This window comes from Dama dama, chromosome 18 (assembly GCF_033118175.1).
Source record: "Dama dama isolate Ldn47 chromosome 18, ASM3311817v1, whole genome shotgun sequence".
Taxonomy (NCBI): domain Eukaryota; kingdom Metazoa; phylum Chordata; class Mammalia; order Artiodactyla; family Cervidae; genus Dama; species Dama dama.
In genome coordinates this window covers 28577808-28597177 of record NC_083698.1, presented here as the reverse complement: position 1 = coordinate 28597177, position 19370 = coordinate 28577808, and the positions used below count along the sequence as shown (strand labels likewise).

The 19370-nt window shown below is 38.7% G+C and overlaps 1 protein-coding gene across 1 annotated transcript in view; it reads right to left on the bottom strand.

The window, feature by feature from the left end:
* DNAH11 (dynein axonemal heavy chain 11) overlaps nucleotides 1-19370 on the bottom strand; it is a 353936-nt gene that overhangs the window by 319199 nt on the left and 15367 nt on the right. Inside the window, exons 7-8 of the mRNA XM_061165046.1 lie at nucleotides 13272-13505; nucleotides 11274-11441 (exon numbers count right to left, since the gene is read on the bottom strand). Of these exons, the coding sequence (XP_061021029.1) occupies nucleotides 11274-11441; nucleotides 13272-13505 (402 nt within the window). The remainder of the gene's footprint in view (nucleotides 1-11273; nucleotides 11442-13271; nucleotides 13506-19370) is intronic.

Here is a 19370-nt window from a genome sequence, read left to right as displayed (position 1 = left end):
TTTAACTCAGATGACCATTATATCTACTACTGTGGGCAGGAGTCCCTTAGAAGTAATGGAGTAGCCCTCACGGTCAACAAAAGAGTCCAAAATGCAGTACTTGGATGCAATCTCAAAAATGAGAGAATGATCTCTGTTCGTTTCCAAGGCAAACCATTAAATATCACGGTAATCGAAGCCTATGCCCCAACCAGTAATGCTGAAGAAGCTGAAGTTGAACGGTTCCATGAAGACCTACAAGACCTTTTAGAACTAATAGCCAATAAAGATGTCCTTTTCATTATAGGGGACTGGAATGCAAAAGTAGGAAGTCAAGAAACACCTGGAGTAACAGGCAAATTTGGCCTTGGAGTACGGAATGAAACAGGGCAAAGGCTAATAGAGTTTTGCCAAGAGAACGCAATGGTCATAGCAAACAGCCTCTTCCAGCAACACAAGAAAAGACTCTACACATGGACATCACCAGATGGCCAACATTGAAATCAGATTGATTATATTCTTTGCAGCCAAAGATGGAGAAGCTCTATACAGTCAGTAGAAACAAGACCAGGAGCTGACTGTGGCTCAGATCATGAACTCCTTATTGCCAAATTCAGACTTATATTGAAGAAAGTAGGGAAAACCACTAGACCATTCAGGTATGACCTAAATCAAATCCCTTATGACTATACAGTAGAAGTGAAAAATAGATTTAAGGGACTAGATCTGATAGACAGAGTGCCTGATGAACTATGGACGGAGGTTCGTGACATTGTACAGGAGACAGGGATCAAGACCACCCCCATGGAAAAGAAATGCAAAAAGGCAAAATGGTTGTCTGAGGAGGCCTTACAAATAGCTGTGAAAAGAAGAGAAGCAAAAAGCAAAGGAGAAAAGGAAAGATATTCCCATTTGAATGCAGAGTTCCCAAGAACAGCAAGGAGAGATAAGAAAGCCTTCCTCAGCGATCAATGCAAAGAAATACAGGAAAACAACAGAATGGGAAAGACTAAAGATGTCTTCAAGAAAATTAGAGATACCAACGGAACATTTCATGCAAAGATGGGCTTGATAAAGGACAGAAATGGTATGGACCTAACAGAAGCAGAAGATATTAAGAAGAGGTGGCAAGAATACACAGAAGAACTGTATGAAAAAGTTCTTCATGACCCAGATAATCATGATGGTGTGATCACTCACCTAGAACCCGACATCCTGGAATGTGAAGTCAAGTGGGCCTTAGAAAGCATCACTACAAACAAAGCTAGTAGAGGTGATGGAATTCCAGTTGAGCTATTTCAAATCCTGAAAGATGATGCTGTGAAGGTGCTGCACTCAATATGCCAGCAAATTTGGAAAACTCAGCAGTGGCCACAGGACTGGAAAAGGTACGTTTTCATTCCAATTCCTAAGAAAGGCAATGCCAAAGAATGCTCAAACTACCACACAATTGCACTCATCTCACACGCTAGTAAAGTAATGCTCAAAATTCTCCAAGCCAGGCTTCAGCAATACGTGAACTGAGAACTTCCAGATGTTCAAGCTGGTTTTAGAAAAGGCAGAGGAACCAGAGATCAAATTGCCAACATCTGCTGGATCATTGAAAAAGCAAGAGAGTTCCAGAAAAACATCTATTTCTGCTTTATTGACTATGCCAAAACCTTTGACTGTGTGGATCACAATAAACTGTGGAAAATTCTGAAGGAGATGGGAATACCAGACCATCTGACCTGCCTCTTGAGAAACCTGTATGCAGGTCAGGAAGCAACAGTTAAAACTGGACATGGAACAACAGACTGGTTCCAAATAGGAAATGGAGTACGTCAAGGCTGTATATTTCACCCTGCTTATTTAACTTCTATGCAGAGTACATCATGAGAAATGCTGGGCTGGAAGAAGCACAAGCTGGAATCAAGATTGCTGGGAGAAATATCAATAACCTGAGATATGCAGATGACACCACCATTATGGCAGAAAGTGAAGAGGAACTAAAAAGCCTCTTGATGAAAGTGAAAGAGGAGAGTGAAAAAGTTGGCTTAAAGCTCAACATTCAAAAAACTAAGATCAGGGCATCTGGTCCCATCACTTCATGGCAAATAGATGGGGAAACAGTGGAAGCAGTGTCAGACTTTATTTTTTTGGGCTCCAAAATCACTGCAGATGGTGACTGCAGCCATGAAATTAAAAGACACCTACTCCTTGGAAGGAAAGTTATGACCAACCTAGACAGCATATTAAAAAGCAGAGACATTACTTTGCCAACAAAGGTCCATCTAGTCAAGGCTATGGTTTTTCTAGTGGTCATGTATGGATGTGAGAGTTGGACTGTGAAGAAAGCTGAGTGCCGAAAAATTGATGCTTTTGAACTGTGGTGTTGGAGAAGTCTCCTGAGAGTCCCTTGAACTGCAAGGAGATCCAACAAAGTCCATCCTAAAGGAGATAAGTCCTGGGTGTTCATTGGAAGGACTGATGCTAAAGCTGAAACTCCAATACTTTGGCCTCCTGATGCGAAGAGTTGCCTCCTTGGAAAAGACCCTGATGCTGGGAGGGATTGGGGGCAGGAGGAGAAGGGGACAATAGAGGATGAGATGGCTGGATGGCATCACCAACTCGATGGACATGAGTTTGAGTAAGGTCCAGGAGTTGGTGATGGACAGGGAGACCTGGCGTGCTGCAATTCATGGGGTCACAAAGAGTCAGACACGACTGAATGACTGAACTGAATTTAGCTTTTAATAGGCAATCAAGTTGCTGTGTGAAGAATAGATGCGATGGAGCCAAGACAGGGCCTGAAGGAGAAGTTTAGGAGCAAAGGCAATAACCTGGGTCAGAGATGAAATCTGTATATATTTTCAGGGTGATATATTCTCAGGATTTATATGACAGAACCTGATGTTTATCATGAGAAAAGAGTAAGATCATGGATGACTCCTATATTTTGCACTAAGCAGTACACTATATGAAGTATTTTTTAGTTGACTAATACAGTAAGAATAGGTTTGGGGAGAGGTAAAGCACGCTGGTGATGTCTATTAAATATACAAGTGGAGATGTTGAGTAGGCAGCCAAATAAACGCTTTGTTTTTGGGATATAAGGAGGTCCTTTTCATTATGTCTAATGTCCTTAAGGCTTTTGGTAGATGTTCTTTAACAATTTGAGGAAGGTCCTGCTACTCCTATTTCTGAGAATTTTTTTCCCATCATGAATGGATGTTGAATATGGTCAAAAACCTAATGCATCAAAGTTTTTAAATTGCTAAACTATCACAAAGGAGGCAAGAATATACCATGGAGAAAAGACAGTCTTTTCAACACGTGGTGCTAGGAAAATTGGACAGCTATATGTAAAAGAACACAATCAGAACACTCCCTACCACCACACACAAGAAGAAACTCAAAATGGATTAAAGACCTAAATGTAAAGCCAGAAACTATAAAATTCTTAGTGGAAAATACAGGCAGAACATTCTCTGACATAAACCTGTTTCTCTATCTTTTTGGATCTACCTCAGAGAGTCATGAAAATAAAAACAAAAATAAATAAATGGGACCTAATTAAACTTAAAAACTTGTGCACAGCAGAGGAAACCATAAACAAAATGAAAAGACAACCCGAAGAATAGGGCAGACGATCTAACAGAAATTTCTTCAAAGAAGGCAAACAGATGGTCAAAAAACAGATGAAAAGATCCTCAATATCACTAATTATCAGAGAAATGCAAATCAAAACTGCAGTGAGGTATGACCTCACACCTGTCAAAATGTCCATCATCAAAAAATCTACAATAAATGTTGGAAAGAGTGTGAAGAAACGGGCACCCTCTTATACTGTAGGTGTGAATATAAATTTGTACAACCATTATGGAGAACTGTATGGAGAATCCGTAAAAAACTAAAACTAAAACCCACAGTTTACTCCCACTCCTGGGCGTATACCTGGAGAAAATCATAATTTGAAAAGATACATGCCCACCCTATACATGCAGTACTATAATAGCCAAGACATGGGAGCAACCTAAATGTCCACTGACAGAGGGATGGATAAAAAGATGTGGTACATATATATACAGTGGAATATTACTCAGCCATAAACAATGAACTAATGCCATTTACAGCAATATGGATGGACCTGGATATCATCATACTAAGTGACGTCAGACAGAGAAAGCCAAAAATCATATTCTATCACTTATAAGTGGAATCTAATTGTTGAAATGATACACACGGGGACCTCCCTGAGAGTCCAGTGGTGAGGACTCCATGTCTCCACTGCAGGGACACAAATTTGATCCCTGGTCGAGATCCGGCATATTGTGTATGTGCTTAGCCGCTCAGTCGTGTCCGACTTTTGCGACCCCATGGACTGTAGCCCGCCAGGCTCCTCTGTCCTTGGGGATTCTCCAAGCAAGAATACTAGAGTGGATTGCCATGCCCTCCTCCAAGGGATCTTCCCAACCCAGGAATTGAACGAGGTCTCCTGCATTGCAGGTGGATTCTTTACCAGCTGATCTACCAGGCAAGACCTTGTGTGCAGCACAGCCAAAAAAAAAGATACAAATGAACTTATTTACAAATCAAAAACAGACTCAGAGATCTCAAAATCTAACTTGTGGTTACCAAAGGGGAAACATGAGGGGAAGTGATAAATTAGGAGATTGGGATTGACATATACATACGACTGACTATATATAAAATAGATAATAGGGACCTATTGTATAGCAGAGGGAACTCTACTCAATATTCTGTAATAACCTATATGGGAAAAGAATTTGAAATTATATATATATATACACACACACACACATTATACATACTTTATCATCACTGACCATCATCTGAGCCTTAATGAGTCATAGCAATAATATCAAAGATCACAGATCACCGTAACAAAAATAGTAATAACAAAGAAGTTTGAGATATTGTGAAAATTTCCAAAATGTGACCAACACAAAGCAAGCAGGTGCTACTGCAAAAATGATACTGATCAGTGCAGGGTTGCAATGACCTTCAATCTGTAAAAAAAAAAAACAAAAAAACCCCACAGTATCTGGCAAGCACAAATGAAAAAATGAGGTGTGCCTGTAATTCTTCAATATTTGGTAGAATTCTCTAGTGAAACACCCCAGGCATCAATATTTTCTTTGGGGGAAGTTTTTAAACACAAATCCAATTTTTCTCACTCTCACCAGAAAAAACAATTTTAAGTATATGTAATTACAGATGTTAAGTAAACTTACTGTGATAATCATTTCACAACATACCCATGTACCAAATTATGTCATACACCTAAAACTAATATAATGTAACATGTCAATTATATCTCAATTTTCAGTATTTCATATTGGGTGAGTTGTGGTAATTCGAATTTTTTGAGGAATTGCTTCATTTAATCAAAGTTATCAAATTTATGTATAGAGGTTGTTCTTTTGTTTGTTTTTTGGTATTACCCATTATTCTTTTGACATCTGCAGGACATGTAATGGTAGCTCTTTTTTACTCCGACATTAGTAATTTTTCTCTTTTCTTTGTAGTCTTACTAGAGTTTTGTCTTTTCAAAGAACTAACTCTTAGTTTCATTGACTTTATTATTTGTTTTCAATGTAATTGATTTCTGCTCTTCCCTTCTGATTTTTCCCTTCTTCATTATTTGTATCTATTTGTTCTCATTTTTTTCTAGGTTCTTAGGGTAGAAACATTACTGATTTGATATTTTCCTCTTTTTTAATGTATGCATTTAGTGCTATAAATTTCCCTCATAACTGCTTTAGCTGTTCCTACATATTTTGAAATACTGCATTTTCATTTCATTCATTTTCATTCAGTCCTCTATGTTTTATTTCCCTTGAGACTACTACTTTGATTCACGGCATACTTAGAAATGTGATCTTTAGCTTTTAAGTCTTTAGAGCTTTTCCTGTCAGGTCTCTATTATTGATTTCTAGTTTGATTCCATTGTCATCTAAGAACATACTCTGTATGATTTCATTCCTCCCACAAGCAGTGAGTCAAATAAGAAATCACCTGGGAAATTAAGAATACCTTGACACAAATGGGGGAAAAAAATCCCAACAAAGTCAAACTTAAGGAATATACCAGAAACAGTATTAAGGGAAAAATTATCACTATAAACATATACATTAAAAAAGGAGGATCTTAACTGAATAACCTAACTTTACACGTCACATGAATTGAAAAAGAACAAACTAATACCAAAGCTAGCAGAGGAAAGGGGAAAAAAATCAAGATTAAAGTGGAGATAAATGAAGTCAACAGAAAAACAGAGAAAAATCAACAAAACCAAAGTTTATTCTTTGAAAAAAAAAATGAAATTGACATTTAGACAGACTGACTAAAGAAAAAAGAGGGAAACTAAAATTACTAAAATGAAATCTGAGTAATTACTACCAATTTTACAGAAGTAAAAAGAATCATAAAAATGTTTTATGAACAATTGTATAACAAATTATATAACAGATGAAAAGGACAAATACAGAAATACACAACCTACTATGACTGAATAATGAAGTAACAGAAAAACTAAATAGGCCTATAACTAGTACAGTGACTAGTCATCAAAAAACTTCCAAAAATAACAAAAAAAGCCTAGGACCAGATAGCTTTCTGGTAAACACCACCAAACACTTAAAAAAAGTATTGACACCAATCCTACTCAAAAATCCTCTTCTGAAAAAGTGAAGAGGGAACACTTCCTAACTCATCTTATAAAGCATTGTCCTGATTCTAAAGCCAAATAAAGACATGACAAGAATATTACAGAGAGGTATCCCTTATAGATAATGATATAAACACTCTCAACAAAAGCTAGCAAATAGAACCCAGCAGCATATCAAAAGGATCACACACCATGACCAAGTGGATTTCTTTGCAGAATGCAAAGATGGCAAATGAAATCAATAACAGACCATGTTGACGGAATGAAGCAAAAAGACCCCATGACCATCTCAATTGATGCAGAAAAAAATGACAAAATTCAACACCCTTTAATGATAAAAACACTCAAACTAGAAATGCTACAGGTCATCAACATGATAAAGGCCATCTATGAAGATCCCACAATTAACACCACACTCGACGGTGAAAGGCAAAGTGGTCCCGATAGGATCACAAGCGTGACAAGGATGTTTACTTCCACCACTTCTATTCAACAAAGTATAGGAAGCACTAGCTAGAGCAATTAGGTGAGAAAAATAAGTAAAAAGTAATCAAACTGGAAAGGGATAAGTAAAATTGTCTCTCTTAATAGATGACATGATTTGACACACAGAAAACTCTGAAGATTCTGCACCAAAGATAAAAAATGCAGCAAAGATGCAGGGTGCAAAATCAACATGCAAAAATCAGTTGTACTTCTATTCATTAGTTATGAATAACCAAGCTGTTCATATACCTTACAAGATATAAAAAAGATAACTCAATATTTACCAAATACCTAAATGTAAACGCTAAAAGTATAAAACTCTTAGGAGAAAATATTGGAGAAAATCTTTAGGACACTGGATTTGGTAATCATTTCTTAGATGTGACACCGAAAGCACAGACAACAAAAGAAAAAATTTGACTTCATCAAAATTAAGAAATTTTGTGCATGAAAGGACAGTATCATGGGTATCAGTATCCAATAACCCATGGAATGGAAGAAAGTATTTTCAAATCATACACGGGATAAGGGATTAATGCCCAGTATTCTTTGAATTCTTTTGCTCTAAAACTCTAATTTTTTTATATCTTCTATTTCTTTGGTGAAAATTTCTATTTCTTCACTGAGGTTATTTTTTATTTGTTTCATTATGTTGATAATTGCTTACTGAAGCATTTTTAGCACGGCTCTATAAAACCTTGTCAGATAATTCTAACATGTCTTAGCTTGATGCTGGCATCTATTAGTTTTCTCTTTTTCCTCAGCTGAGATATTCCTGGTTCTTAGTATAATAAGAAATTTGTTATTGTGGGGAGCTTCTATTATGGCTGAGTATACCAGCAGGCAAGATATGAAATTCCTGTAGATGACTAACAAGAAATTTATGCAACTAAAATTTTTAAATACTACATACTGTAATAGCAAAGAATAAAGAGTTAAGGAGACTAGAACAGATCTGAGAACTAATTGTAGAAACTGGAACACAAGCTAGGATAGATTAATAACCACTTTCAAAGAGACTTTTAGATCCTAGAGTAATGATGGGTTAGGTATCTGGATCAACCTTCCTACTACAAACTAGCAGGGAGAAGGAACATAGCCACAGCATCTTGGGTCACTCCACCTCAGGGTACAGGTCCTCAGCCTGAATTCCCCAAACTGCCCCAGATGAACTTACTGACTTCTTTTCTATGAGGATGCAAGGAGGGAGACAAACACTAAAGAACAAATATGGCACAGCAAAAAATGCTAAACATAGCAAAAACTCTCTCTAGGCTGAGAGTTCCGAGTTGGAACTTCTGTTTCACTCCCTGAGAACTATGTAATCTCGGGTAATTTACTTGCCCTCATCTGCCTGTGTGGTTACTCTCAGGGTTACAGTGAGAATTAAGCAGGAATGTGTATAAAAGTTTGGGACGATGTCTGGCATCCAACATTTGTTCAGTAAATATTAACAAACTCCGAATAACTGACTCTAGTGGAGCCAAGGGTTTACGTTCAAGAATATCCACCAACCTTGTGTAGCTATCTGGGGAATTTTATTTAATCAAGCCACATTTCAGAATGTTAGTTGAACCTAACCATTGAACCTAAAGTCACAGGCCCATCAGTTAAACACAAACAGTTAAGAAAGCAATCCTCTTGTCAAGTTCAACTTAATATAGTATCACTGTGTATACTCCCTAACATCAAACTTGCTAAGAGACTACAACTTAATGATTTCCACCACTAAAAAGAAATGATAATTATGCAACATGATGAGGTGTTAATTATGACTACAATGGTTTTTAAGATCTATAAATGCTTCAAATTAGCATGTTATATACCTTAAACATCTACAATGTTTCATGTTTCAACTAATTAATTAAGAAAGCAAGTCTCTCCCCATAATTGCCTAGATCTCAAACAGTCCCATAGGAAGCAATCAAAGCAAATACCTAAAGTGACCTTTATATTCAGTATTAATAATTCAGAAACCCAAGGACACGTTAATGGACACACCTGAGCACCCCCTCTTCTGTAAACCGACCACAGTGGCAGAACTTCTGATACATAAAGGCTCAGAGCCTGACTGATAGGCTTGAGATTAATGAAGAGAGAGAAATAAGTAACAGCATTTCTGAAAACAAACTACCAGCCACTGTTTCTTTAATTTCCTGGAACATATGTCAGCCATCTCTACACCAAAGGGCAGGAAGCGGAGAGGACACACAGGACCGCCGCGTGCGCACTGCTGGGTGGGGTCAGGGGACACGGAGCGGTGTGTGCAGTGGGAGAGCAAGGGCATGGGGCTGGGTGTGTGTCACAAGAAAACACCACCATGAATATGAGAGTTTGGAGGCAGTTTGTTGGCCGAAGTATTGTCTCCTAAAAATTACCAACTGATTTCATCATGAAATTTCACTGACTTCCCTGGTGGCTCAGGCAGTAAAGCTTCTGCCTACAATGCGGGAGACCCGGGTTCGATCCCTGGGTCGGGAAGATCTCCTGGAGAAGGAAACAGCACCCCACTCCAGTACTCTTGCCTGGAAAATCCCATGGACAGAGGAGCCTGGTAGGCTGCAGTCCATGGGGTCGGGCCAAAAGTCGGATATGACTGAGGGACTTCACTTCATCATCAAAATCAGAACACAATGAACTCAGCTCTTCAACAAATGAACAGCTTAGTCAAGCCAAAATAATCATTGCAATATTCTAAGGCAACACTGATAACCAAGGCACATTAAAGAAAAAAGAAAGGGCATCTTTGACATAAGCACACCAATTAATTGAACTTTTAGTTAATTCACATTTTGATTTCACGGAATAACCAAAGTCAAGATAATCAGACCGGAAGTTGAAAGGGAACTTCAAGGGAAGGCTATAGATGTCTCCAACCTTTGGAGATCAGAGGTAAGCCTTGCCCTTTTCAATTACAAAATAAACAGGGCTTCAAAATACTAAATACAAATACCAGGCAGATATATATATCTGAAATATATATATATATAAAATATGTATCTGTATATATATTAATGGCATGCTGAAAACCTACCAGGATTTGTAATTGTGAGTAAATCAAGACCCTCCTGCAACTGGCAGGCACCTGAGGGTCTGCACACTGTGGGTCTCACACTCCACTGCTCAGAAGAGCTAAACCAAGCCCCTCCAAGAGTCCCATTCTGTCCACATTCCCTGAGTGCCTGCCACATGCCAGGCATTTTAGCAGGCTCTGGGGAAGAGCTCAGGCTATTCATCGCCACAGATCTGGGTTTCTCTTACTTTTCCACAAATTAGCAGCACACACAACAGCTGTATCATTCTTACTATTGACTCCACTTCCCAAAAGCTATCAACAGTTCAGAGGGATTCACTTTGCAGACCATGTCCTTACAAAGCTAACACACTGTACTTGTACATTTCAGAGAGTCAATTATTTCACCAAATATAAACATAATAGTGAATAAATTCACATTCCACAAAAAACAATGAGGGTGAGAGCTAATCATTACTTTTTGTTTTTGGTACCTGGGCTTCACTGTCATGGCAAAACACTAAAATGAAGCTATTTTTATCCCAGAGCTGCAGGGACGTTCACAGGGAACTCCTGGCCCCTAACCTGCTGGCAGTAACAGAAAACAGAAGCAGCTTAAACCTGAAAAGCTTCCCTCTTTTCCCTGAGAGTAATAATATGAAATTAACAATGATCTCTTAAGAATAACAAAAAAGAGACTACATAATGTTAATAATATATGCAACAAATGAGATGAAACTAAATATTCAAGTAAATGAAACATATACTTCATGGTTCAAGAAAAGGCTAAAATAAAACATGCAAGTTACACAGACACCAGATAATCAGATCAAGATGAGTTAATATGGTAAGTTTTCAATACACATCAACAAGAAACAAATCCAGACAGAGGTCCACTGTTGCATTATTAGAAATAGTTTAAAATATTCCCAACTGAAAATGCAAAGGACTAAGTCTAGTCCCTGATCTATCATGAAATAGATGAGAGAATCCAGGCAAGCCATTTCGCCTCTTTTCATCCGAGAGAGGCTGGACTGGAGAGAACGTATTACCACTGTGACCTACTGTCCTTCCCAGCTTTAAAGTAAGATTCTATGAAATGAAAACAAAAAGATACATTACCATGTTATTGTAATCAGATGGGTCATATGTGCTCTGTTTAAAAATATTCCACTGTTTCATAAATTCTTCACTCATCTCACAGATCTGTCCATTTAAAATTGCTCCCCTGGTACCGCCAAATTCAAGTCTTTCCAGCTTTTCAAATTCCAATATGGTGACAAATATATCCTTTGAAAAAACACAGTAAAGATCTTTCCACCCTCTTGAGTAGGAAAAGAATATTTTAAAGATTCAAAGAAAGAAATTTCCCAGCATCCAAAATTGGTGAGTCAATAAGACATTTACATGACAGAAAATAAATGTTATTATGATTTAAATCAACAAAGTAACTGCCTACTTTGAAAATTACACTCCCATTTTCACATGGACTGAAAATTATTGAGCAGTATAGGTGACATCTAATTTAACCGCAGCAAGACATTTAACTCTCTCATTTCACATCCTTCAGATCCTAAGTCAGATGCCCAGGCAAGATCCACCAAAGCTATGGTGAATGGGCTGTTAAGAAAGCATGGTGCAAGTTGCTCAGTGTTATGCATTTGGCACTCAGACTTTAAGAGTCATTCAGAAGAACTTCTATGGTGGTTCAGGGGTTAAGGCTGTGCACCCAGTGCAGGGGGCATGGGTTCAATCCCTGCTCAGGGAACTAAGATCCCGCAGACTGCATGGTGCAGCCAAAAATTAAAAGGCATTCGGGCTGCCTAAATGATGAGAATTTTCAAAACATAAAACTCTGATTTTGAATGAAATCTGACAAATCTAACAACAAAAAAGCCCAAATTTGCTGGAAAGAGTTTCATAAAGAAAATAAGGCAGTTTGAAACTTGGGGGAAAAAAAAATCGTAGCCAGCTGGCACCACAGAAACTGGTGTTTAAATGTGTTTACATGTATGCATTCATTCAATGGCTTCCCAGGTGGTGCTAGTGGTAAAGAAGCTGCCTGCCAATGCAGAAGACTAAGACACCCTGGTTCGATCCCTGGGTCCGGAAGATCCTCTGGAGAATGGCATGGCAATCTACTCCAATATTCTTGCCTGGAGAATCCATGGACAGAGAAGCCTATGCGACCCTTCAGTCCATAGGGTCACAAAGAGTAGGACACAACTGAAGTGACTTGGCACATAGCAATTCATTCAATGTTTGATTTTTTGGTATTTAAAACATTTATACAAAGCACATGTTTTCACGTTCTTTTCGCCTATTTTCATGGATAGCTAATATTTTAACTGTATAGCATATATATTTATATATTAAAAGTTACCATAATATTGAGATGATCAAATGGGTTTTCAGGTATGGAATCCCAATAAAAACATCAAACATGTAAAAGAGAAAAAGGGGTTATTTTTTAGCTTCCCAATTTACAACTGTCTTCTAGGAACTTAGTATGTTGTAGCACAAGGGTCAGTTCAGTTCAGATCAGTTGCTCAGTCATGTCTAACTCTTTGCAACCCCATGGACTGCAGCACGCCAGCCTTCCCTGTCCATCACCAATTCCCGGAGTTTGCTCAAACTCATGTCCATCAAGTCAGTGACGCCATCCAACCATCTCATTCTCTGCCATCCCCTTCTCCTCCTGCCTTGAAACTTTCCCAGCATCAGGGGCTTTTCCAATGTGTCAATTCTTCGCATCAGGTGGCCAAAGTATTGGAGTTTCATCTTCAGCATCAGTCCTTCCAATGAATATTCAGGACTGATTTCCTTTAGGATTGACTGGTTTGATCACAAGGATCACAAAGGTCACTGATCCGTAAAGATTAATGAAGTTTTGAAAAAAGAAACCAAAGCTTTGAATGTAAACAAAACTCTGAAACTAAAACTTTTACTGTATCTTGACAGCACTGGCCTTGTAAGCTCCCATGAAAATCACCAAGGAAGCAAACTTCTCATCCCCTACTCAAACAGAATAAATAATCTGTTCCCTGAATCATATTAAAAGGTATAGGGCTTTTGAATTAACCTACAATATAAATCAATTAGAAGCCAATAAGTAAATACCTCTATTTTCATCAAACGACCAAGAAATTTGTCAAATCTACGAAACACCAGATAAGACCGGAAATCCCATGGTTTCTGTTTCTTATTTCCCATAAAATAGCTTGCCAATCCTCTTCTATAGTTGAAGAAACAATTTTTGAAAGTCTTTAAGATGTTAATGGCCACTTGAACCTTTTCCAGACAGTCTTCAATTTCCCCTTTCAAGAGATCTTCAGGTGAAAGGTAAGCTATTGCCTAGAAATCAAAGAAAGAATGATATGAAAATGTTTAATAGTTTTCCTGAAAATATCTGTTTCAATGAAATGTTTTATTTTTCAGTGAGTCATTTTCAAATAACAATGTCTAGAATTGGGCCAGCAAGGCTGTGAAACAGAAGATACAAATTCTAGAAATTCAGGTAACTAGGTTTTAATGACATACATGTATAAAGAAATCTACAGAAGATGCTGTAATTACTGGAATCAAACATTCAACCATGACTGCGCTTTTGCTGAGCTTCAAAGATAAAACAACTGTGTAATCACAATTTGCATGGCTATTTGAGGCTGCAAATACTCTGCACAATTTCTTTTTAATATAAAGAAATGTAGAAGCCAGGAGGGGAAACCTATGAGATCATGTATTTTAGAAATATGGTCATGTTACCTGGCAGCACAGGGTCACTTGCAAAGGTGAGGAAGAGCTGACACAGGTGATTATACCACTGGCAATTCTTTTAGATTAACAAACTTCTCTTCTGAGGGCTCATTACAGGACATAAAATCTAGCTGAGATACAGCAACTTGAACTGATTTTGAGTAGATGAGAACGATTAAAGAGAAAGCAGCAGATTCATGGAGCAGCTCTCATAGTACCATCATTCAGTTCTTCCCTTTCTCCTGTTTGTTATGAACCTTCACAATTTCCCTGTTTAGGGACCTCAAAAACCTATAAATTCTAAGCCCGATGCATCTTCACCTCATATAAATTAAAGGTAAAATTGCATGCCTTTAATTCAACAGTTGTTTAGAAAGCTGTAACAGATCTCAATGGAGAATGTAATAAAAGCCACTGGGTTCAACAGTCAATTGAAGGAATGATTTCTAAATGCAGATGTATTTTCCTCCTTCTCCCATAAATGGCTACAGTTTTACATGCAGTGGCTACAGTTCTACCAGAATATAGACTCAGAGACATAAATGTGTAAAGTAGTAAGAAAATCATTCACTTGGTGTCTAAAAAGCCTACTGAGTTCCTTCAACTCTGGTGATAGAATCCCAATCTATACTCATATTTCTCACTCAGTGAGTAATGTATGGAAAATTAACTCACTCAGTGAGTAATGTATGGAAAATTAACTTCTCCCTAAAGGTTGTGGTGTTGGGGAAGACTCTTGAGAGTCCCTTGGACTGCAAGGAAATCCAACCAGTCCATCCTAAAGGAGATCAGTCCTGGGTGTTCATTGGAAGGACTGATGCTGAAGCTGAAACTCCAATACTTTGGCCACCTCATGCGAAGAGTTGACTCATTGGAAAAGACCCTGATGCTGGGAGGGATTGGGGGCAGGAGGAGAAGGGGACAACAGAGGATGAGATGGCTGGATGGCATCACTGACTCGATGGACATGAGTTTGAGTAAACTCCAGGAGTTGGTGACGGACAGGGAGGCCTGGCGTGCTGTGATTCACGGAGTTACAAAGAGTCAGACACGACTGAGCTGAGTGACTGAACTGAACTGAAAGGTTGCTAATATTTCCAGAACAGGGATGAGAACTCCCAGGAATCCCTCAGTAATTTGAGTTTTGTAAGAGTCTGCACATTGGTATGGGTTAAGGATTCCATAGGCCTTTATCTATATGTATTCTTTATAGTAAATGTGTCCTTTTAGGAAGCTAAAGAATCTACAGCGGTGACTCCATTGCAGTGTGATTCGGCAACCCTCCATGACCTAATTACCAACATCTGAAGTAGCCTCCCTTTGGGCAAGCCATCCTTACATTCATTCCTGCCTGACCCTCACATAGATGAGATAACCATGGCAATTAGCTTTCTGTTCACAGAGTCCACTGTTGAATTAGACCTCCTACATCAAGGACACAGTACCCAACATCCTAGATCAGAAAACCAGTCTATACCCTTTCGCTGGGCAGCAGGTTTGGGCTGCTGCTGAGTCGCTAAGTCATGTCCAACTCTTTTGTGACCCCATGGATGATAGCCTGCCAGGGTCCTCTGACCATGGGATTTCCCAGGCAAGAATACTGGAGTGAGCTGCTATGCCCACCTCCAGGGGATCTTCCTGACCCAGGGATGGAACCTGCGTCTCCTGCATTGGCAGGAGAACTCTTTACCACTGAGCCACCTGGTAAGCGCCAGGCAGGTTATGCAAACGGAAAAAGAATCAGCGGAGGCAAGGGCCCTGGCTGCGGTCCAGTTGGAGACCACTAACTGCTTTTGTTTTCTGAGAGGGTCTCAGTGGCCTTATTTACAAAAAGAGGAGAGATGAGTGAAGTGAACCTCAAGATTCTCTTCAGCTCCTAACCTCTGAATTCTCTTCTGCTTCCTACAGTGCTCCCTGGAGCACACCCAACCATACCAGCTCTGTTTCCTCATGCTCAAGAGTATCAGCACAGACCAGCAAAAAACCACCGGATTTAGGATGAACTGGTCCCATGTCCAAAGCCTTATAAAATAAAAAATGATTAACCAGTTTATTTTATCAGTAGGAATCAATTAATAAATTTATCAATGATAGCATTTTTTTAACTTTAATTTTTATTTTACATTGGAGTATTGTTGATTTACAATGTTGTATTAATTTGATGCCTGTCTCTCAGCTTTTTCGTCTGATTTATGTGATTTTATGGACTTGATTCTACCATCCTTTTCCAAGCTCAACCTTGCAGACTTAAAACTCTTTGTCATCTAGGATCTTGTGAATAAGAATATCCCCAAGAGGGACACTAAGTAAGCTGTAGAACAGGGTGGAGGGCCTAGAGTGGTAATGACTCGCAACGAACAGGGAGCAGACTTAGGTAACCATGGAAGAAAAGCAAGGCACTAAAATAAGGCACCATTACTGTGCCATTATCCAAGGTGGTCAGATGATGCCTTTTACATGTCTGGCCTAAGTGACTAGGTTAACAGTCACTGTTAGAAAACAAGTAAAGAGAAACACATTTGCTTTTAAAGCAACAAAGGATTTCTGACCGTGCCCGGAATGCCTAGAAAGATCAGGCAGACAAGGAAAATGAGTGAAGAAGATCAGGAACAACAGTGGATGGTGGAGCCCAAGGTCACCTGGACAGCACCTGGCCCATCTAAAGGGTACCTGAAGCTCTGGCAGCTGACTGTGCCAATGGGGATGGAAGAACCTGACTTTTCAGTGGAGGCTGGAATGCTGGAATTTACATAAGACCTAATTAATTTAAACATTAGCAACATATTTTTAAATAAAAATTTCAAAATACTATGCAAAACAAACACACTGCATTGATCCATTGGCCAAACACAGTCAACAGAATGCCAGCTTATGACTTCTGATAATAAGCTAAAGGTTCAAGGGTTCAAATGTTTCATAAACACACTGAAGTCTATAGATTCACAGAAACAAAGTACATAAAAACTACCTAAGGAAATTATAAAAGACACATAAAATGTGTAACCACACAAATTGTTCAAAGCACAAAATTAGAGGAACAACATGGTATAATTCTATACCCACAAATCACAGCAAATTTTTAAAAAATGGTAATGCTAAAAGCTGGTGAATTACAGTAAACCTGGTTACACATAATAATAGCAATGCAATTAACATAAGCTTCTAAAAATAATTTGTATATGTCAAATATTGTTCAAGAGTCATGAAAAGATTATAGCCCTTAAGCAACATCAGGAATTTATATTAAGCTGATTATCCAAGTTAAGGAAAAAGGATTTTTGTATAAAGTTGTTGTCTACATATTGTTTATAATACAAGTGGCTGGAAGTAATCTACATATCCAATAAAAATAAATTAAACTTTTCAAGAAGATATTAAAAATAAGAATTATATGATTAAATGTATTAGTAAGGAAAATTCTTTTAATGCTGAATTTGAGAGGGATGGAATTATAGGACTACTTCCATTAGAAATTTCATACAATATTTTACAGATATCACTAGTATACCACATATTACATGGTAATTAGAAATAAAAACTTATTTTAATCTATGGAGCATAACATAACAGGTAAGAGCTCTTTCTTGCAAGCTAGATGACCTTGGGCATGCTATTTATTCTTTCTGGACTTTGGGTGTTTTTTTTTTTTTTTAATATAAGCTGGATCTACTAATAAATAGTACCTATATCATAGTGCCGCTAGAAGATTAAATTCATAGAATTTTGTAAAGGGCTTAGAAGAATTCTGGCAAATAAAACAAACTATACAGTGCTTGCTGGGGCTTTCCTGGTGGTACAGTAATAAAGAATCCACCTGCCAATGCAGGAGACACAGGTTTGACCCCTGGGTTGGGAGGATTCCCTGGTGGAGAAAATGACAACCCATTCCAGTATTCTCGCCTGGGAAATCTCATGGACAGAGGAGCCTGGTGGGCTACAGTCCGTGGGGTTGCAGAAAGTCGCACACAGCTAACTGACAATGCACATATACACTGTGCATTAAAAAGGCATTAAAAATCAACTGGACAACAAACTGGAGGTGGTGATGGGTGTTGTAGAGTTTAGCTCTTCAGAGAACCCAGGTATGAATGTTTACTCATTGGTCATTTTTTATTCCTTACATGTTGGGGGCAGATCTACTACAAAGTCTACTTGGAGAATCTAGGAAATTGGGTAAACTAAACCTTTGGACATAAGCCAGTAATAGTAACTAAGGAACAAGGGAAGCAAGGTTATTTCCTCAGGAGTTTGGCTAACTTTGACCACGGACACTGACCAGGGGTCAGGGATAATAGGTTAACAGGCTTACAGGTAACCTGGGCTCTTTGCAAGCCACCTATAAAAATGATTGACAATCTTTGAGGTTTCTACACTAACAGGGCTTTGCAGTAAAAGTTTGGATCATTCTCAAAATGAGATGTGGATCCTCAAAAGGGGTTTGGGAGAAGCTGTGGTCACAGCTGTTAAAACCACAGTAGGGATCAAAGCCTTTCACATGAGACGTGTCCATTAGGGCCCAGTGCGCTCACTTAACAAAAGAGCAAAACTGAGTTTGCACAACAGAGAAACAGAAATAGAATGAAGCCAGAGGAGAAACTAAAATACAGCAAGGAACTGACCGGTTACCTCCAATCAAGAGCTGCAACTAGTTTGCAAGTTAACAGTTTGGAACTTTTACTGATTTCTATTAAATGTTGCACTGAGCACTTCATTTAGGTTCTCTCCTTTGATTCTTACAACAGCCCATGAACAAGGGCAGAAACTGAGGCTCAGAGAAGTGATTTAACTCCACTGTGTGCTCAGTCATGTCTGACTCTTCTGCGACCCCATAGACTATAGCCTGCCAGGCTCCTTTGTCCCTGGAATTCTCCAGGCAAGAACACTGGAATGGGTAGCATTCCCTTCTCCTCTAAAATGGTTCAGTTAGATCTGAATCTTGGTTGCTCTGAGTCCAAAGACCTTTGCGTATACCATTCTATCTCGTCAGAAGCAGAGAGGAGAACCCCCTCTGAGAGAGAATAAACCCCCACACACCCACATCCCTACCTCAATCTTACACTTCCAAAATTCTAAACTGCAGGTTTGAAGACTTGTACTTTAATTTGTCCCCCCTAAATCTCAAGGAAGTTGAGCAAATGATATCTTTCAAGTTTCAGTTAATTCATCTGAGAAAGTATCAGAGATTGGAATGGAACCCAATTCCCCAACCAGTTTCTCCTACAACATCCTTCTCTTGAATGCTTAAGACAGCAAAGTGCTGGGCCTGGGCAGCAGAAGCTCTGAGCTGCTTGCCTTGACTATGAGCAGATTTTCAGGGTTCCCAATCTCCTCCAACTTACCCCACTGTGCAATAAAATTTTTTAATTTTCAATATGAGTCATGAGGAGAGAAGCATTAGACTAGACTGGGGATTTAATAGGTCAATCATAGATGTCCACCCTTCCCTGAGCTAGTGAGCCAGAT